The following is a 21,786-nucleotide window of genomic DNA, read 5'->3' on the forward strand; positions in this document are numbered from 1 at the left end:
GATTTCTACTCTTCAGCTCCCTGTCACTGGCTTCTTGACTACAAGTCTTAATTCTAACTTTTGGCAAATATGGCCATTGAATTTTTCAATATTGCAATTGAACATGAAAAATAGTAAAACTGAGGCTAGGTTACTAAATTTGAAATAAGCAGTTGAAATGGGAAACTATTTTAGAGTTTGAAATTGCTTGGGTTCACCTAACAGACTGATCTATCATTGCTGTAACATGTTGCTCAAATCAGTCCTCAAAAAAATTTGAAATATAGATATATATGACTAGCAAGATTAGCTGAACAAAAACCTGAGGTTCATGCTGAGTGGCAATGGAAAGGATGAAAGCAGGGAAGTGGAAGCTGGAGCTGTGTGCCAGAGCATCAGGATGTTGATAAGAAGGAAGGTGGGGAGTACAGTGGAACCGTGGCCAAGTGGCTGAAGGAATGGACCAGATGTTGGTTCTCATGCAGCTGTGCAGGATCACCAAGCTCTTCCTGCTGCTGCAACTACACGTTTTTTTCATTAAGCTCATTTGATTGTCCCTTTTCTGTGCTTCAGCTGTACCTGTGGCTTCAGATGATGTGCTCTCCCCACCCTCCACTGTGCGGAGTACTATCAGAGATGGAAGCAGGAGCCTCTCACATGAGGTCTCTTTAGCTGTTTCTCAGGTTCAGAGAGGTGCTGTGGGCATTTGGGGAACTTGGGATTCATTCTTGGTTGAGTATCAAGCCTGGTTACGTGCAGATTTGCCCACTGATTCAAGGGCAGATCGTGTCCTCGTCCCAGTTCTGGTTTCCATAAGGAGTTTGCTTTTTGATGACCCATTTTGACATTGTTACAAGTGTATTCAGTGTTTTGACTAAGTCTTCTTAAGTGAGCACCATCCGGGCTGGACTGAATAAGACATGATGTTTTTGGGAAAAACTTCAATCTTATCAAGAGATAAGATGATGGATATGAAGGCGACAACTGACCTAAATTACTGAAAGAGACTTAATTCTGGCACTTGCTGATTAGGTTGTATTTAAGCCATTTGATTCAGTGTTCTTTTTTTTCTTAAGGTAGAATGTGTGCATGCACATGCAATTTTGAGATTTGTTTTAATCTTGTTTTAGGGGAGTTAATAATAGCATTAATACAAGGTCAAACAAGAATTTACTCGTGTAATAGGAGTATTGAGGTGACTGTGTTGCCAGGAGAGAGGTGGTTTGCTTTGTTTTGAAAGGTGAGAGCATTTGGAATTAGCAACCTAATGGGTATGTTTGCATGTATTAGCCTGTAATTATATCATACGCTAATCTTTGATTATTTTTTTTTATTTCAGATTTTGATGCATACCAAGGAGATGGTGCAGAAGGTAATGCTGAGCATTTTCATTAAACAACAACACTTAAAGAGCACACCTGGTGAATTTTTTTTATTCTAGGAGAACTGTAACCCAAACAGACCTGAAATCACCTCTTAGGATGCCTGGTTTACAAATGTAATCCTTCCTGATGGATTATAGCTTTTTTTCTTTTCCTACCACAGATATGATCTGGACCCTGCTTGAAGCCTATGTGGGACTGTTTCAAGCAAATTAGCAACAGTGCTAATTAGAGTTTACTCATAAACCTGTTATAACATGTGTTCTAGTGGTTTATTATGGTTTATTTTTTGGCATCCTTTAAACTCTGTTACAGAGTGGATTTTTGACTCTGGAGCTTAGTATGGACATAGCCATGTTGCAGTTTTTACAGCTCCATTGGCTTTCCACCACTGAAAATGTCAGGTTTTCTTTTTTTTTTTTCAAATTAATATGATGCAATTAAATGCATCTGCCAATTTTGTTGTTGTTGTGACATTTACTGGTGTTGGCAATTTTTCTTTCCACCTTTTTTCTTGCTATGCCTTTCATATGCACCTCAGGCTTTTTTATGTTCCTCAATTTGTCTAGAATTTGCTCTGTTATCCAGAGTATTATGGAAGTATGGCTGTGTTTGAATACAATCTTCTCCAAGTAGGGCATTTAAATTGTTACAAGAATCAGAAGTGATATGAGGGGCAGTGTCAGTCAAAGAGAAGGTGTTCAGTAAGTGTTTGTGTTCATCTCCGCGTGTAATTGTTCAGTAGTTCAGCCTGAGAAGATAAAACTTGTGGGTCATAGTAGCTGGATCCTTATCCTAAAGGAGCATTTCCTGAAAGATCTGCTGCCCAGGGGAGGACAAACACAGGGGGTTGGATTAGCAGAAGTTAAGAGATGGGAGAGGGAAGATGGAAATACAAAGCCATCTGCATGATCTGGAAGAGTGAAGTAGAGCAGCCTAATCTGGACAGTGCTGTGGTGTTCTCAGCTGCTGTCATCCAATAGCAAATGCTTTCACAGATTTGTTTGAAATAGAGTATTTGTTCTCTTTTTTTTTTTCCCCCAGTAGTATTGTGATGGCTGCAGATGGGATGGGATACCTGACTGTGTTATTACCTTTCAAACACTTTGACTGACTGCCTTGTCGTTGAATTTGTCCAGCAGTCTTGTGGAAGTGATCTTCTTGTGTCTTAGCAGTCCAAAGTTATTTCTGATCAGCGTTCCCACTGTTTCTCAAGATCACTGTTCACTGACTTCTTTTTCTAGTATTCATTTAGTAAAATTTTACCTACGTATATTATGTGCACAACTGGAGAGTGGTCTTTTTAACATATCAGTGGCTGAAGTTTCTTTATTCTCTTTAAATTCAGATAGGTTTTAATGAAATGTACAGACCTATCAGTAAAAATTTATTTTATGTTTTCTTGCTTGTGTACTTTTTTAGTGTTTAAGGGATAGTATATAGATAATGACATTTTTGAACTTTGAAAGTTATGTGGGACTTGTAGAAGATGGAGTGGTTCTTCTTTGTTTTTCAAAGCAATTTTTTTCGTTTAGATGAACCTTGAAGTGATTTATGGAGACACAGATTCCATTATGATAAACACTAATAGCACCAGTTTGGATGAGGTCTTCAAGCTGGGGAATAAGGTAAGGAACTTCTTATTTTTGAAGATTTCCTACATAAGTTTGTGTTGTTACTCTGAGTGGAGCAGATGGTATTAAGAGAGGATTCCGTGGCACAAGCAGAGAATATGCCATGAGAAAGAACTTCACAATGTATGGAACCTATAAGTAGTAAAATCTCTCTTTTTCAGGTGTAGCTATTCTGTGCATTTTTAAAAGTGATTGAATTAAACATTTCATTGCATAACAGGATTTTTTTTACTAATCCTCAGATAGCAGGAGATTATCTCAATATTTGGTGAACCAAAATGTAAGATACAATTTCTCTCCACGTTAATTTCAATTAGAACATGAACATTTTGGATTTTTTTTTTTTTTTTTAAATGAGGGATGTCTCTCAGTTTAGTTTTGTTTAGTTATGTAATTTGTATAGCACTCAGTATGTTATCAGATTCCCAGTGGTAAGTTCAAATATTAATTTCCATGGTATACTGGATACAGAAGAGATCTGATTGATTAGAAGCTGGCAATCAATGATGTGGAAGTTTTGTGGCTCTCTGAAATAGTAGAAATGTTTCAGAACTTTCTAATGAAAAGATATAAGAGAAACTGTTTTTGAAAGATGGAAGAAATTGTGATGAAAATGAGAGCTATGGAAACTCTAAAAAAACCAAAGAAATCATAGACATATTCAGTATAGTATTAAACAAAAGTAATTTGATTTCAAGGCAGAGAGTGATTCTGGGATTTTTTAGAATACTTCTACCTTCATGCTAGTGGGTACATTTAGAAGTAGATGCATTCAGGAGCAGAAAATGGGATAATATCTTGATGTCATAACTGAGTAGCAGGAGGGCTGCTGACATGGTAGCAAGCAGTCTTTCTTTTTTGTTTGCCATATACGTTATGTATAATTTCAAGTGTATGTACAGTAGTGTATAAGACAGTTTAATCTTACTCCAGTCGTGTGTGTGTTTTGATTCACGTTTAATTTTTGTCCCTGTGCTCCCATTTGGTGGCTAAACATTACAGAGGATAGTTAATAATAACTTACAAAATCTGACAGGATAAGCATAATAGGTTAAATACTTCTGAATTAGAGTCAGGTTTTCTGAGAGAATAGGTATGTGTTTGAACTTATGTGTCAGCTGCTTATTGAGAGTAAAATCTTAAGCTTTTTTAATCCATTGTACTTCTGTATTATGTATCAGTAATTGGGTTTTTTAATAAAATAAAAAAAAAGGACAGAAAGATATGTTTTGATTTAAAGCAAGTACAACATATAAAAACTGTAAAAGTGAACAAACTTATCTCTGTAAACCAGCGCAATCATACCTGGCATCAAAGCTGAAGACATTGTGGCTTTCACTATCCTTTCTGTGGCAGAAAAAAGTGATTAATATCTGTCTCATTTCACATGTTTCTTGTTTTTCTATTCCTCGAGAAAGTGACAGTTGCTTTTTCTATGAACACTTTGATCATTTACATTTTCCTTGTTTTGAGTAATTCCTATTAAAAAAATCAGGGTAAAGAATTGTCTGTTTTGATGAGGAACACTCTCAAGAAATGTCTCTGCTCCGCTGCATAATAATTTCCTTCCCAAAGTTTTATGTTCAGAGGTGAGGAATATTTACATTGCTTTCACTGTCCTTTTGCTTTAATGTATACCGTATGGAAGGCACACAGGTTTAATGCAGACAATTACAGTGAGAGCAGTTAGTGAGTGTACCCCTGTTCTGATGTAAAGTGTGAATTTATGGAATGAAGCATTCCTCCAAGAGATTAATTTTGGGGGTTTTTTTTGGAGAAAATTCTCTCACATGCTTTCTGAATTCCCCCATCTAATGTGTGTGTGTTCTCTCCCACCCTTAACCCTCCGTTATTTATATCCAAGTCCTTTTTAGTCATTACTTAGCAGAAGCTTTTTCTCATTTTCTTTGTGTCCTTGTGAATCAGATTTGCCAGTACATTCAGTACTGAACTGTTGCTGGGTTTTGAGCACTTGCTTGGTATGCTGCAAAAAAAGAAAAATTGAAAATTAAAATCTCAGAAAAATGTTCAGAGGAATTGTTTGACTGTTTTAAGAAAGAAAATATGAAACTCATAGCAAAGTAGTTTTTGCCTCATGATGTCCTTCAAAACTTAGAAATATACAGGGGATATCAAAGTAATGGTAATTCCTGCAATAGGAATAACAGATCTAAGTGAGAAAAACTATGCACACACATATCTGTATACTCATAATCGGAAAGTTTGTAAGGAAAGTTTTGGTTAAAATGGTAATGTTACTTCAAAGCTAGATAGGAAACAAATGAGATTTTATGCTGAAGGTCCTGGTCTTGGTGAGGGTATCTCTTAGATGGCAAAAGAACTTGAATCCATATCAAACTTCAGTGAGAAGATATGAGGATAGTTCATAGCTGGTGGTAAGAGTGCAAGTAAGAGTGGTTATGAATACTGAAAATCAACAGGGAAAGTAAGTTGTAGAGGATAGAAAGTAGAGTAGAACATGAAGACAGGACACCTGGCATATGCAGATACTCTGTTGAAGAATGTAAAGTAAAAACATAGGAAGAAAGTAAAAAGAAAAAAGCAAGTGGGAAGCTTTTAGCCAAGCCCGTAGGTAGGTAAATGTGTACTGGAACCAAAGCTTGTTGTTGAAGGTTCATGCTGTTTTGAGCTGTTGAGCTTCTGTCCCCTTAGAATAGAGGTAAGAGATACTTGGTACTATATAAAGACAATGTATCAGTGCCTTTTGAAGCTTTTGTATATGGATAAAACATAGGCTGTGTGTAGAAAAACAGCACCTTTTCCTCTCACGGAAATCAGGCTACAGAAGAGGTAGGTATATTGTGGGAAAGGGTAAAAGAAACTTGCCTGGTTTTCCTGAGCATGCACACACAGAGCTCTGGTCTGCAGTTGTAGTTCTTCTCCCCTCCCTGGTTTAGGGTGAGAGTGGGAGGAAAGAAAGAAAGAAAGAATGGTGCCTTTGCAAGGTAGCTTTTCTATAAGGCTGTTTTCGATTTCTGCCTAAGTGACCATCTCTTGTCTTTGCCTAGTAAGTAGGTCCCTGCTGTGAAATCCCTTGTTTGCTTAATTTATGTGAAAGGTTAGAATGGAGTAGCTGTTCTAGTAAAATGAGTTGGAGTCAGTTATCTCCAAGGTCACTTCAGTTGCATTTTTCTCTGCCTTGCTTAATTTTGTTAAGGAGACAGTTGTACCAAGCTGTAGATACTGAAAAAGTCAACTACTAGCTCGTAGTTAGTATTGTGTAATTAATTAATGATATCTGACCAGTCTCTAAAATGTATATGCACATACACAGTGTGTAATGTAACTTGTTTTAAAACTTAGGAACAATGCATTTAGATGTGAAACTTGAACTTGTCCATAGATAAATTGTTGCATTTGTTTTTAATGTTGGTGCATTTGCAGATCAAAAGTGAAGTGAACAAGCTGTACAAATTGTTGGAAATTGATATTGATGGAATTTTTAAGTCCTTGCTATTGTTAAAGAAGAAGAAATACGCTGCTCTGACTGTGGAACCAACGGGAGATGGGAAATACGTGACTAAACAAGAACTAAAAGGGCTGGATATAGTCCGGAGAGACTGGTGTGATCTTGCTAAACAGACTGGAAAGTAAGTTTCTTTGTGGCATTGTCTTCTTTGCTCTGTTTTAAACAGTACATGACTCCTAACCGTGTGGTACTGTGTTTCCTGAAGATCACAGATTGGTAACTAACATCAGTGTTAGGACTTAGCTGATTTTTGTAGGAGATGGGAAACATTACCTTCTGGCATTGGTAACAGGTTATACCTGTGCAAGTCTAAATGTCTCCTAATTTCACTGACTGGTTTTTCATCTGCTGTGGAAGCTGTGTTTCTGAGTTGTCACAGTGTTGTAAATGCCATTTAATAAACAGGAGCTGAAATCTTGGGAAGATGGTAGATGCTGTCAGCATTTGGAGTTGTAGGTTCTAGGTCAGATATTTTATTTCCTAAATGGGTGATGAAGCTGGTGGTCAGCACTTTCAGAACCCTCTAAAAAAGCTGGAAGTGCGTTGAGTGCAGGCTGAGGAGGTGATCCCTTTCCCCAAGACTGCTTCTCTTGCCTTTTGCCATGAGACTCCTTTGATACTTCATTAGGATGGATACTGGATTGACTAATTGTTAATTGTCATTGCACAGGGCCTTTTAATGCTTTAATTCAGTAGAAGTAATACATTTAGCACCATAAAAAGAAAATTAGAGAGAGTGGAGAGGTGGTCATCTGGATGCTGACTCATTGTATAATGCCTCTTGAAAACTTAAACAGCTCTTGGTCCAAATGTATCCAAAAATGAATACTTTTCACATCTGTAAAAATATACCACACACTTGCTTACTGTTCTTAAGACTTGCATTTTCTAAGAAAAGATGCATCATAATAGAAGCAAATTTTTCCAAGTTAGGAATGTATTAGTAATTAAAGCTATACAAATGTTGGAGAGTGTTCTTTAGTGACTAACTCTTCTGCAGCTGGCAGATCTTCCAACCACATTTTGCAGCAATAGGCAAGACTTCACTCTACTTGCTATGTTCTCTTCTCCCCCATCTTAAGATACCTGCTATGGAATAGTAAATGGAGAAATGATATGGCAGCACAAAATAGAAAGTTGCACTTAACCATTCCAAATCACTATTTAACATTAGAACATTTGCTATAATTTGCTTTTAGTAAAATAAGTAAATAGATAAAACACAACATAAAATATACTGGCAAGTTTCTATAAATTTTTTCATCAGACTTCATCCCTGGGCTCTTTAATGTCTAGAGAAAATCTGGGGGAAGAGAAGATTGTGTCTGTTGTAATGGTTTTGCATGTGCCAAGCATTTTTTAATTTTTGTACTGTTTTTGCAGCTATGTAATTGGTCAGATTCTTTCTGATCAGCCCCGAGACATAATTGTGGAAAATATTCAAAGGCGACTTATAGAAATTGGAGAAAATGTGGTCAGTGGTCAGATCCCAGCAAATCAGTTTGAAATAAACAAGGTAAGTGATCTTGCAGCTCTTTCCTGTCTCAGAAAAACTTTACTGTTCCTGAATATATTGATTGCTGACAAAAAATATTTTTAATCCTTATGACTGCTGTGAAATAGTAGGGTTTTTATTAGGTCCTGAATAGTTCAGGACGTGCTGCAAAGATCCTACGGTATGATGGAAGAAAGCCCTACTGGGGCTGGAAGCTCTAGAATAACAACTTTATGTCTTGTCCCATCCTGCTGTTTACCAGACTCATTCTGCACTTTGAGAATGATGTGATGCTTTCAGGAGGAGTTTTCTCCTACGCTGTTACTTTATATTTCAGGCTTGAAATGCATAAACTGAAGAATGCAATGGAAAAGGATCAAATACGTTGTTTTCTAGGAAGCCCTCACAATATTCCCCTAGAAAGCTCTGTATAAAAAAGCTAATAGTCATTTTGAGACCTCATTTAAGACTTTCCTGCAACGAGAAATGAAATACTCTGCTTTGTCTGCAGCAATTTTAGCAACAGCCTTGTGATTTGGAGATTTTTTTTTTTTTGGTGAATCCTCAATGAGAAAACCTGTATTTTTAGCTTCAGAGACTCCCCTTTCCTGTTAGGGGGTGTTTCACAAATAAACTGGGTATTACATGTCCTTCTTAAGCTTCTAATAAAAGAGATTTATCAACTGTCCATCCAAAGTCTGTTTCTTTCTCCAGCTGGACAGCTGTCTGCTCTGTAAGACTGTGTTAATCAGTTAAGAAATGTGTTCAGGTTGTCATATGAGTGTAGAGAAAGCACTGAATTTTATGATTGACTTAAAAAAAGAATGTTCTGATGCAAATCTTCTAAGAACACTTAGTGTCCCGGGAAAAGATATATATAGCAAAATGTTCACTTTAAATTCCTAAAGTTCCTCTGTTTTGCTACTTCAGAAAAAATGTTTTTAGCTATTAGGTCAAGTGTAGAAGTTGTTTCTAAGAATTGGGATGACAGTAAATATTTAAATGTAGCGTTTCATTTTATTTTATTTTATTTTGAGGAAAACTCTGTGGAATCTCAGTAGTATGAGAACTGAAATATTTAAATTCAGTTGTATCCTCTTGCTACAGAGTTTGTTAGATACACTTAGCTACACAATATTCAGATTCCCTGTATGACCTTAATGGAACAGGAGTACGAGGGTAATCTCTGGCCCTATTTTTATACCTTGGGTAATATTGTCATCTTCAATTTAGTCTAATTTTTCAGATGGTAATTATAAAAACATCCTTTTGTTTTATTAATATTTATAAAACTTGAAGGACTGGTACCCGGGGCTTAACATATGGCAGATAGGTTTGTTACAGTCTTTTTGTCTTACTTTGTGTTTCAAATGAACTTGTGAATAGTAGAAGGATGAAGATAGCTGCTATGTAATCTTGTCTTTTAAAGTTCTGAGTTATCCATCACTGAAGTAACAGATTTTTCTCATAGTTACGTTTCTGTTTTCCCCTTTGATATTTTAGGCGTTGACAAAAGATCCCCAGGATTATCCTGACAAAAAAACCTTGCCACATGTGCATGTTGCCATGTGGATAAACTCTCATGGAGGCCGAAAGGTGAAGGCAGGAGACACAGTGTCATATATCATTTGTCAGGTAAAAATGTCCTTCTTCATTTCTAAATACTAGGTATTGTTTTGAGACAGGGCAAAGAAAACCAGCTCAGCTCCTGGGGAAAAGAGGTTTTGGCATTTCTTTTTGGTGAGATAGTCTTCTATTTTAAAGTAGTCAGTTTTCTGTACTAAATTTAGTTTTATAGAGCGTTGTGATCAGCTCAACAACTATTTCCATATAGTGACTGGTAAAATCTCCCTGAATTCATTCATGTTTGGAAGTAGAATGAACTTTAAAGAAAATGCCTTTGTTTTAAGCAGAAGAAAATTCTGGTGGTGAAGAACCTTTTATTCGTGAAAAGATAATTGTTGTTGGCTAAGTAGTGTCATTGTTATTTCCAGTCTCAACCTGTAGTCTCTTCAATTCATGGTCATTGGATCTGGCAGTACCTCTGATGTATAGACTGGGAAATTCAAGCCACTTTCTGGTTTCAGGTGTTTATCCTATAATGCTTAACACTATTTCACAAATATATACTCCACTTTGGTTCTGTTAATTAAAAAGTGTAGGTTGAGTTAGATGGACCAAGGGATCTTTTAGGCCAAGCTGACGAACTTGACAATGTGACTATTTCAGCTCCTTTGTTATTTTCAGACTGAAAGATACTGTATTTGACTTAATTGAGAGTTCTTAGCCTGGCATCCCAAAGCTGCCAAGACTTTGGAGAGCTGGGCCACGGGTGCGGCTGAGCAGTGCCACAATACAAGAGAAGAATATACTTGTTGAAAGAAGGGAGCTGAAGGAGTTGCATTGTAATTATTTTTGCAAAGCAGCTGGATGAGCTGAATAGTCCTAAATTAATTTTGTTCTGAATACTAAGTTGTCTGAAAGGAGTAGGAGGGACCAATGGCTTGCAGTCTGTCTTTATTAGTGATGGGTTTTCAGTCCGTGGTTGCTGACCCTATTGAAACCAGTAGCTCATCTTAAATGAAAAAATGAGGGCGTCATGTATTAATGCATTAGTTTTATTTTGGTGAAAAAAATCAAAAAAGAGACTGTATTTAGCAAAAAAACCCCAAAACAGTTGTGGCACTTCTCCCCACCATGCACCATTCCTATAAATGTTTATGTCTGTTGTAGAATCTTGCTAAAATACTGCTTTAAGTTCTGCTCTATGACTTTTGACACACATTAAAAATGAAATTTCTTAGTGCATTTGAGGACTGGGATTATGATTTTACAGATTTAAATGAGTTATATTTTCCAAGAGTACTGCTGTCACAGATCTGATACTTAATTCTTTCATGTATATTGTTTTCAATTTAATATTGCCTTCCTAAATGAAATTATTTTCTCCTTATCTTCCTCTTTCAAGTTGGAGAAGAATATAATGTATATTTTAACATCTAAGTGGTGTTTCTCTCTTGGCTTGAGATGTCAGCATTCACTCCTTCCAGTATTTCTGAATATTTTAGCATTTCCTCTTTCAAATCAATACTGTTGCCTCTGTTATTTTTTCATATGCCAATGAGTGAAGGTCCATTCTCTGACCGAATGGAATGAATATTCCATTTGCTTCTTTATAGAATTTATAAAGAATAGAAATTTCCTAGCAAAACAGATATAGTTTCGATATCCATGACTTAGAATTTGCTTGTTGTGCAAAATGATAATGCTGGTTTAGTACAAAATGAATCCAAAATGCATGCCCTCTGTGTATTTTTAACTGGGCTGATGGTTACAATGTGTTTTCATTGTGTGTTTCAGAATTGACAGATGGGACTGTTTACTCTGTCTACTCGTACTGATTTGCACGTGTAGGCTGCAATAATACAAGCTGGGTTTGCATTCTTGAACTTGGTAGTTGATGCCAGCATCAGCAAGGCAGTTTTTTTACTACTGTTGGATTTGTATTGGATGCATAATAAATTAACCAAAAGATTGTCTAACAATTTTGCATTAAAATAATGCATAATATTTGAAGCATAATTCTTTGTACATACTTTTTTCACACTGTTTTGTATGTGTCTCCTTAGGACGGATCAGATCTTGGTGCCAGCCAGCGAGCATATGCTCCAGAACAGTTAAAAAAGCAAGAAAACCTTAAAATTGATACTCAGTACTACCTGTCACAGCAAATACATCCAGTAGTTGCTAGAATATGTGAGCCCATAGAGGGAATTGATTCTGTTCTTATTGCAACATGGTTAGGTAAGTATGCTAAATTCAGTTTATTTAAAGAATTGCAAGATCCAAAGTGAGAGGTTTTAACATGTTTCTCAACAGAAATGCTTCCCCCAATATCAGTCTTTTTACATTGAACAGTAGCTTGTGTTACACAGCCTGTAGAAAGCAGCGTGGACTCTAAGTGTATTTATGACTTCTGCAGGAATGTTTTTTCAGAAGGTGATCACTAACGTGAATTTATTTTTACTATCCTTGTTCAGAATTGCAAAAATATGCTTTTCAGAAGTGACAGTACTATTGCATATCTTTGAGATTTTCTTAAGTTATTGAAGGAGTTCTGGGGTGTGCATCTGAACTAACATTTTTCCAGAGAGAAATGTTGGCATCTCTGGCATCTTCCCAGGGGAAAAAACAGTCATAATTACAGTGAAAGAATACAAATTTTTACTAGGGTGTGAGAACTGACTTACTGGATAATAGAAACATGAATTCTTAGTAACAGTTTTAACTGCTTCATATGAAGGAATTAAGTGGTCCCAAAATCAAGAAGTACTGTTAAAAAAGTATAATTAATGCTAGTGATCCATGAAATCAATGGTATTAAGTCAAATGAGCAACAGAGAATTGCTCTTGTTAGATTTGTTTGTCCTTTTAAAAGGTGTCTAATAGTTAGAATTAGAGATTTTTCTGCCCAACTGTGATTGCCTCTTTCTTCTCTATTCCCCAGACTTCTTACCGAGAAAAATCTGAAAGGTTGAAAATGGTTAACAGTTCTGTTGGGTCTCTCTTCTTGAAAATGCAGTGTCTATATATGTATTTCTTTTTGTGTTGTTTCCTCCCAGAAGTGATTAACCAAGAGACTTGACTGATCCACTTGATAAACAGAAATTTAGTGATTTGTATCCCACAACTAGTTCCTTATTTTTAAAACTTGCTGAAGGACATGAAAAAGTTGTTAGTTTTGCTGGCTGTGAAATTCTTGACAAGACTGCCTTTTCTCAAGAACTTCTTAGAGAGCTGCACTGTGTCAGTTTAATAATCTGTTTGTGCTGTGTGTCTACAGGACGTTCAGACCTGCAGAAATTACTTTGTTCAGAATACTGGAACGCTCAGAGGAAGAGTTAGTCATCAGCTTTTTGTGTTTCAGTAAAGGAAGCCGTGATCCAGGATTTGGATTTGGCCAATTAAAAATCACCTGGTAGCAGGTTGCCCCAGGACCCTTCACCTGTGTAACTGCATCTCTGTAGCTCCCTTAGTAAGAGCTGGTTAGCTTGGAGATTGTACTTAGAGCATGTACAAGAAAGGTCTTGCCTTGTTATTTCTCCGGAGGGGGGATGATAGCCATGAGGGATCTTAGTCTCCCAAGACAATCCTGGTAACACGCAGCTTTTTTCATCTCCATTTCTGAGTTGTTGAGAAGGGGTTGAAGACAGAAATTCTGCTTTTTCCGAGTCAGCAAAGGTGTTTCTTGGAGGCATTTGACGTTGCCGTGTGTCCTCAACAGCTCTCCTGCTTTGAGGAGGTGTCAGCCCTGCTCCACACATGCAGCCTGACCACACAAATCATCGTGTTTATTATGTGACAAGGCCTTGGTATCCAACTTTCCCTTGATGTCAGAGTCGACTGTGTGGTATGCCTGACTGCAAAGGTCAAGCACTCTTGGTTAGGTTGAAGGGGTTTAAAATAGGCAGCAAAGTTGTACTTCGTTTAGGTAAAATACAGGAACGATTTCTGAAGCTAGATTATTTTATTTGGCAAAGACTGTTAGTCTTGTAGAGTTGAGCTCAAATTCAAATCTCTTATTCACAACAGGTTAGATTTTCAGAGAAGACTGTCTCCCTTCAGACATCTAAATCAACTACCCAGATCTTAAGAACTCTGTGCCACTTGATAACACCTACTGTTTGCAAATGCCCGTGCTGCTTTTTGCACTGTAGTACGTTCCAGATGAAGATTTCTTTTATGGTCTCTAATAGCATCATGCAGCTGAGAGTTTATTAATAGTCCACAATTGTCAGTCTGAAAACCTGTATGTGTCTGTTACAGTCTTACATCTGAAGTGTGTTCAGTTTGACCTTGCTGTACAGTCAAAATTTTATCACCTTCCCTATCTTTGTTTTCTTGGGAAGGCTTAAATTGAGCTTGAGGGTAAAGTCAGGTCTTTTTTCAAGACTTCTGATCTGCTTAGGTTTTCTTATACAGCACTTGATCAGAGCTGTACATAAGTCATTGCAAGCTGAAGTTATCTTACAGGGGTTTTTTAAATGGTACTGGAGGCATAGTCAAGTGGTTTTCTTTCATAGAAGTCAAAAATCCTTTGTAAAATACAAATGACTACAAGATACTTGAGTCCAACTTGCTAAAACAAGCAGATATGGAAACTGTTTACTTATCTGTGGTCCTAAGCTGGGCTTTTTTACTTAGTATTTTCACCATGATTTACATCCAAATTCCTTTTGTTTTTCCTGTCTTGTTGCAAAAAGGCACATTTCCCTGTTCTGAAGGATATATAAGCATCGTATCTGTGGACCAAAACTCTGTTGCATTCTCATTGTGTGTGTCTTCCTCCACTAATCAGATTTATTGTGTTACACAGAATATGTGTCTGTATAGGGAGAGTGGTTGTAGAAGAAAGACCTTTATGCGTGTTTAACAAAATCTGCAATAGTGCATGTTTATAAGGTGAATGTTTCCTGTCACCCTGTTGGTCTGAGTAGATAAAATTGAACTCTGCTGGGGAAGCTTGGCTCACATCAAAATATTGAAAAGTTCTTTGTTCTGTCTGTGCTCAAGGCAAGTAATTTTAAATTAATTTAGACACTGAAGGACAGGAGCAAAAAATACAACTTAAAAATTGCAGAGAACCCCTTAAATATCATACTCATTTGCTATGGAATCAAGTTGAAAACCACCTTTTGTTTTGGGGCATTGTAGGAGGTCTGCCTAGTGTTTGAGATGTGAAAGTTCATTGTTCCTAAAAACAAGAACCTCATGGGCATGCTCCTGCATTCACTCTCTTTGTCTTGAAGTTTCTGAGGAAATGCAGTGAGAAGATGAGGACTGTCACAGTTTGTTATATATTATTTAATAAATCTCATCTTCCTAAATCTTGTTGACCTTACTTCATCCTTAATATATCTAGCTTTTAAACTGGAAGAACCGTATGGCACAGCAATTCTCTTACTGTATTTCAAATAAGGGTTTTTTGTTAATACGTAAGTTAAGCACTGCATCTTGTCTCAAAGAAAAGTTACATCATATTTGTGTGTTGTTAGAAATAAGCAGACATTACTGAAGCAGAGTTCTTTAACCATGGGACTTTGGTGGCTGTTGCTACATAATATTATTGATGGAAGTATGATGGAAGTTGATGACTGCTGTCCTAGACAGTGTTGCGATGTCCTGAAAGAGGTGTGTTCTGCTGCCTTACAGAGGGGTGTGCACATTGGTGCTCTGCAGATTGCTTCCATTGGGCATTTCTTGGGGAGGCTGGCTGATTTTCGGGAGTCATTCCTGGGTTCTGATGAGGCTTCTCCTTAGGAGTACTTCCCAGTACTGCTCCCTGCTTTGATGCAGTATCCATGTGTTAGCCGCTTCTTGTAAGGAAACCCACCGGCACCAAATATATTGGCTTTTCAAAATTGTCTTTTTTAAAAAGGATTATCATTAGAGAATCGTTTAGGTGTCTTTAATATAGTGTGTAGCAGCTGCTCAGACAGAAACCAGGATGGTTGCTCTCCTTGTGGCACGCAGAATTTACCTCAGGTTTTGACTTTTTATTGTTTTCCTCCCATTAGGGAGTGAAGTGAAAGGACAGTGATGAAAATTAAGATTAAAGTAATGACGAAGTTTCATGACAATACGCTATCTAGCCCTAGAGCATGTGAACTTTGTTGTTTGTGGTCTGGCTGGGTGTTTCGTGATGCTCCAGACCTGCTCAGAACCTGAGGATCGTTAAAGCACGTTGGGCGCTCTGAGCGAATAAAGGAAAGAGTGAAAATATGAATGAATAAAAGAAACAAGGCTAAGATGAATGGATAAAAGAAGCAATACGGATGTGAATGAATAAACGAACAGGCCGGCCGGGCGGCCCCGGCCCCGCGGGCCCGGCTGCAGTGCGCGGCGCCGGCCGCGGGGTGGCAGCACCGGCTGGCGATTCCCGGCCCCCCGCGCCGGGCCCGGGGAAAGGCGCGGGCCGAACTCCGCGGCCGCCCAGCACCTGCGGCTGGAATGCGGCCCCGGGCACGGCCCCCGGGCACGGGCCCCGGGAACGGCCCCCGGGCACGGGCCCCCGGGCACAGACCCCGCTGACAGCCCCGGGCACAGACCCCGCTACAGCCCCGGGCACGGCTCCCGGGAACAGCCCCCGGGCCCCGCACGGCTGCCCGGCGGCCGCGGCGCCCCTGTGTCCGCGGCGCCCCTGTGTCCGCGGCAGTGCGGGGGAAGGAAGGGCACAGGCGATCCGCAAAAATGTTGCTTTTAAAATCCTGCGTTTGGTAAAAATCTCTGACCGTTTTTATCAGGTTCTTGAGCGACCCGCTTTGCTCGCCACTTAGTAATGGTTTTAATAATTCTATTTAACAATTCAGGAACGAGTCCCCGAACTTAGTAGTATTAATTGGTTTGGTCACGCTGCTTTCATGAGTTTGTAATGTTGCAGTGCTTTAAAGTCCTGCGTCCAGCCTTATAGTTTTGGTGAGGTGATAAAGCTTACCTCCAGTGCAGGTAATTTAATGATAGACCTGAAGACTTTTGCCTGTCAGAGTAAGTCAAAGTCCCTTTGATTTTTATTTTTTCTTGATGTCCTGAGTGTTAAAGAAAAAAAGAAAAAAAGAAAAAAAAAAAAAAAGAGTTCAAAGTTCACTGATTAGTCTCATCCTATTCATTTAAAAATTACCAAAACCAGATATTATTATTTTTTTTTCCACCACCCAATTAGATAGCCCCTGTTTTGTGTACCAAGTAAAATAATGTGACCAGTGTGACCTGGTCGGAGAGGATACCAGTTAGGGTGCTGAAATGGATTAACTGAACCAACTAACGATTCCTGAAAGGAGATAATAGATAAAATAGTTCCCAATTCCACAAGATAATTAAGGTAGGCATGTTCTTTAAAAGCCTGATTTGTAGTCCCTTTTATTTCACTATGGCTGTTTGCACACCAAACCTTAGATGAATGCTCGGTTCAGCACAATTTTTTTGTTGTTGTTTTTTTCCGGCCAAAACATCTAAGAAGGTTCAGAGATAGGTGTGATTGAAATTCTCACAATGAATTTTTTTTTTCTGTTAAATATAAAATGTCCAATTTTTTTTTTCTGTTAAATATTAAATTACCAGTATTTACTGTCACTGGTTTTGACTCAGTATTGGAAAACTGCAGTTGCCTGAAGACCACAATTTGTCTCCTTTTATCTTTTAGTGAGCTACTTCGCTCCATATTTGCCTTTTGGGATACAACCAAAGATTTCTAGCTGAACTGTAAAGGTATCTGTATCAGAAAGTTGGAATGATGTTTTTTCATTCTACTTCTGAACTCAAAGTAAACTGAGAATTTTTGTTTTCACCATTGCTATCTTAGATTCAACCTACTGCATACTTGATTTTGTGCAAAATCTGAATACTGAACTGCAGTTCTCTTTCTAAATCTATCTACTACCTGTGTGCTGCAGATATATTACCAGCCCTTTTATTAAAAAAAAAAATTCAACAAAAAACCCAAAACAAACAAAACAAAAACCCAAACAAAATCTCAAGCAAACAAAAAAACCCTACAGTCTTTTGAGGGGGACACCATGTGTATTAAAGTGTAAAATATGCTATTAGCAGTGTATTTTGCTTTGTATGCTTTTTCTTTAAATGAACAGTGGAGAGCTGTATTAAAAGTTTAGAAACCTCCTGGAGGTGAGTTGTTACCTTTAAGCATTGACATTTTTTCCTTTTTGACAAAATTGAGAAGATTGAATAAATTTTAGTGAAACCCATATTCTTTCAAGAACCAAGTAAACTTATTTGGCAACGGAATTTTTCCTTGTGCTTGAATTTAAAACTGCAACAAAAAAATTCCAAATAGTGGTATTAAAGTCAGACATATCAAATCTTTTATGTAAAGACAATCTATATCTGCCTGTGTGACACAACTGTTTTATAAGTGCAATAATATTTGTGTAGTTTCACTGAATGTTGTTCCTAACCATTGTCTATAAGTATCACAGTACAGCTATAATAAGGCGAAGCTTCACTTTCTATTTGTAATCTTTGTTACATTTCTTATAGGAATTACTACATTTTTAAACTGAAATTTATACAGGGTATGGTGTAATACATGGTAATCTGTTACTTGGCTTAATGTCTGTTAAAAATATTTTTTAAAGTGCTTCTCTGATCTTTTTGTTTTACTACTAAATGAGTTTTCTGAAGGTTTTCTCCTACATGCTGATTCGATTCAATTTTTTTCCCATCATGTTTTTTTTCCTAAAGTTAACAAAAAAAACCCCCTGTAAATGAGATGCATGGACTTTTAAAATGTTGCACATGACAAAGGATGACAAAACTTGAAGATTTTTTATTAAGTTTACTTTGGCAGTCTTATTCCTAGAACAGTGAACTTCGTACATGCTTGCTTATTTACTTATTTGTGGTTGAATCAGTATTTCTGGGATCTCTTTTGTGTATTTATTTGTTTAAAATCTTGAGTTCTGGCAATCAAAAATAAAGCACTTTGTCTCCAGCGCTGCGGTTTTAAATGCTGCTGCTGAATTTTAACCACTGCATTAGATTGAAACCTCCATGCTGTTAACCACTGAGCCAAAATGAAATCGACCACTGCATTGAAATCAGAGTTGGCAGTTGTGTACGGACTTGAAGGAGTTGGTAATAGCAGTGCACCCGCGTTTCTTTAATGGGGTTTTTATTCTCTGTTTTTGGTTTTAATGGTGCCATTTTGATTTAAAGAGTGTTTCTTAATAATGATGCACATTTTTATTGAAATATTTTCAATGTAACTTAAGAAGGAAATAACAATGAAGCTCTCCGTTAGTGGTTTCCTCAGAAACAAAATGTTCTCTTGCGTGCTCCCATGATAATGCAGTGTGCTTGTTTTATTTATAAAGCAATCTTGCGTAAGAAGATAAGTAAGATGATTTCTTCATGTCTCGTGAACCTTTATTCATGGTTAAAAATTGTAGAATGTATTTATGTTTTATAGAGGAAGTTTTGCTAAGGAGAGATTTTCAGCTTCTGAATTTACATTTTGTAACTTTCTTTTGAATCTGCTTCACCAAGCATATGAAAAATAAGCCTGCTTGCATGGTTGACCTCTTAGTCTTTTGAAATTTTTGTTTTTTATTAATAGGACTGGATCCCTCTCAATTCAGAGTCCATCACCATTACCATAAAGATGAGAATGATGCCTTGGTTGGTGGCCCAGCTCAGCTCACTGATGAGGAGAAATATAGGGATTGTGAAAGATTCAAGTTTTGCTGCCTCAAATGCGGAACAGAAAATATTTATGACAATGTCTTTGATGGTTCGGTTAGTTGTTTTTTTTGTTTGCTTCATTTCTGTTCACTAGTGAAAGAGAAAAATGCTTGTGGGGAGAACAGCTTTTCAGACAGGATTCGTATGATGTAGGAGAAGATACCATATTGTTTCAGTCCTCCTGCTATTTATAGCTTTGGAGCAGATAATTGCTGATAGGATAGTGCTGACATATTTTTCCCATTTTTGCATTTCAGCTGCGTCGTCTCGCAGAACATGTGAGATTTTCTGGCTTCATTAATCTGTTTGCCCACAGTCATGAATGATTGGTGCTGTTACTTTTTAAAGGAATCCTTATCTTAACACCTTAGTAACTTCCAGTTCTCTATTTAATAAAACTTTTGTATAGCAATGGCAGTTTTTTTATCCTAAATCATAATAATTGGAACAAAGTGCTTTTTAAACTTGTGTTTATCTTGCTACATCCCACCTCCCTTCTTCACTGTAAGGTTTTTCTATGTTATCTTTCCTTCTGTCTCTGTGAATTGAATAAAAAGTCACAGGGGTACATTCTTGTTGAGAAGTTCTGCCAAAAAATGTATCTCTGACCTTGGAAAACAACTTGAAATAGGGCCAAGTATTTAACTCTACAGCATGTTATGTATATATTAGTCATCGGCAAATTAGAGAGCTTCAGAGTAGTGAAAACCTTGAAACTGAAAGCAAATAAATCTTTTATCTAAATTAAAAGTAATTATTTTAAGTTAATTTGGACAAACAGCAGATGTTTTGCATTTTTTGAATCAAAATAAAGCGGTCTTTGGAAACAAGTAAGAGGAAAAGACACACAAATTGAGTGATACTTTGTGAATCCTTGACTTTTGTTCACTGCAGCTGTAAATAAGACAGTTAATTGCATGTAGACTTGACAAGTTGCAGATGGGCTAACTGGAGAGGGAATGGATGTCAAACTCCTTAAAAACAATATATCCCCATCACCACAGGACAGAAGAAATCCTGAAACCAAGCCAGAAATTCCCTCTATTTCACCTGGAATTTGTTAGCGTTGTGAGTGGGGGTTTAGCCAAGATGGCTCACAACAGCTAAGTCTTACCTTGAAAGAAAGTTTTCTGAAAGCTGCAGGACGCTCCAGCCTGCCAGACTGCTGTTTTATTAGTGAGAATCCCACAAACTTAATTTTAGCTGTTCACACAGTGCTTCCAGGTCCTGAAATTTTAATGTCAGGTGTTCAGAAGGCTTTGAAAATAAGAAAATGAGATGGTACAAAACTGTAAGAGCTGTTCTATGAACTTGGAGAAAATAGAAGGTGATAATATGATTTTTCTTTAATGAAGTTTGCCTCTACAGCCCTGTTGGTAATTTTGTAATTCATATCTATAAGGTTGATTTCAAAGTTCTGATCAGTGGACTGAGGCCGAAGTTTGTCTCTGATAAAACAGTAAACCTGGTTATTTAGGGGTGGAGATGGGTGAACGTGATTTGTCCGGAGATCATTTTTTTTTAACTCAGCATCTCTTTTTGAATTATTAAGTTAGTGGTGTGTTCTCTGAAAGAGCTTTCCTTGAGAACAGAATGAAGATATCTCTGCCCTGCAGTTTTCCCATATGGGTGTGGCCAACCATGATGGAAAGAAAGAAGGCCCAGATATTATGGGCCCTTTAAGACTGTTACTTTTAAAAATATATGTATTATGCATAAACTCCTGTGCTGACTTCTGTTTCCATCATCTGTCACAATGGTGCTGTTTTTACACTTGTGTTTTCAGGGGCGATTTATTGAACCCAGCTTGCAAAGGTGCAGCAAGACAGGATGTGAAGAGCCTCCTTTCAGCTATGTGGTTCAAATGAACAACAAGTTACTGTTGGATATTAGGCGCTACATCAGAAAATACTACAGTGTAAGTATGCAGAAAATACTCTGCCGTATGAAGTAAGTTTTTGAAGTAGTGCTGAGTTTTTAGTGGCTGTCACGTTACCCTTTTTTTGTATGGTGTGAGGTAGTAACATGCATCATCAACCACCAACCTTCTGAAAAGAAAACAATCAGTGAATTAAAAAAATAAAATGTTTGTTTTCTCAGTTCAGCCTCAAGCTAGATTTGTTTACATATTTGTAACTCTGTGTGTCAGTGTTATTACAGATGTAGTAGCTCTCTGTTTTCCAGATTTTTAGCCAGAGTGCATTATCTCCATGCTTTTAGGAAAATCTGTGAAGCCCATCAAATATGTAGATACCAGTTTCTCACGTAATTGAAATATGATTCTCTTTATTCACTCAAATTGATATATATTGTCTTACATTGTGAAAAGGAAACCCAAAATATAGCTCTGCAAAAATTCTTTGAAGGACTGTAGGAAGGGAAATAGTATGAATGTTGCTTAATAACGTTTAGGAAGAGAAAAATGAGGAGAAAGATGGGTAGTTAATGAAACTGATAAAATTCTCTTTTTTTGAGGGGTAGTGCAAGAAATCCAAAGTGCCAGTGGTAGTGGTTGGCTTAGTATGGCATTGTGGGAGAAAAGGGCGTTAA

The 21,786-nt window shown here is 37.3% G+C and overlaps 1 protein-coding gene across 8 annotated transcripts in view; it reads left to right on the forward strand.

Moving 5' to 3' along the window:
* POLA1 (DNA polymerase alpha 1, catalytic subunit) overlaps positions 1–21,786 on the forward strand; it is a 190,931-nt gene that overhangs the window by 63,993 nt on the left and 105,152 nt on the right. For all 8 annotated transcript variants that reach the window (XM_040055869.2, XM_040055870.2, XM_040055873.2 and 5 more), the window contains exons 27-34: positions 1,319–1,351; positions 2,897–2,989; positions 6,401–6,606; positions 7,869–8,001; positions 9,484–9,615; positions 11,610–11,784; positions 19,112–19,290; positions 21,023–21,154. In XM_040055869.2, the coding sequence (XP_039911803.1) occupies positions 1,319–1,351; positions 2,897–2,989; positions 6,401–6,606; positions 7,869–8,001; positions 9,484–9,615; positions 11,610–11,784; positions 19,112–19,290; positions 21,023–21,154 (1,083 nt within the window). The remainder of the gene's footprint in view (positions 1–1,318; positions 1,352–2,896; positions 2,990–6,400; positions 6,607–7,868; positions 8,002–9,483; positions 9,616–11,609; positions 11,785–19,111; positions 19,291–21,022; positions 21,155–21,786) is intronic.

This window comes from Hirundo rustica, chromosome 2 (genome assembly GCF_015227805.2).
Source record: "Hirundo rustica isolate bHirRus1 chromosome 2, bHirRus1.pri.v3, whole genome shotgun sequence".
Classification (NCBI taxonomy): Eukaryota; Metazoa; Chordata; class Aves; order Passeriformes; family Hirundinidae; genus Hirundo; species Hirundo rustica.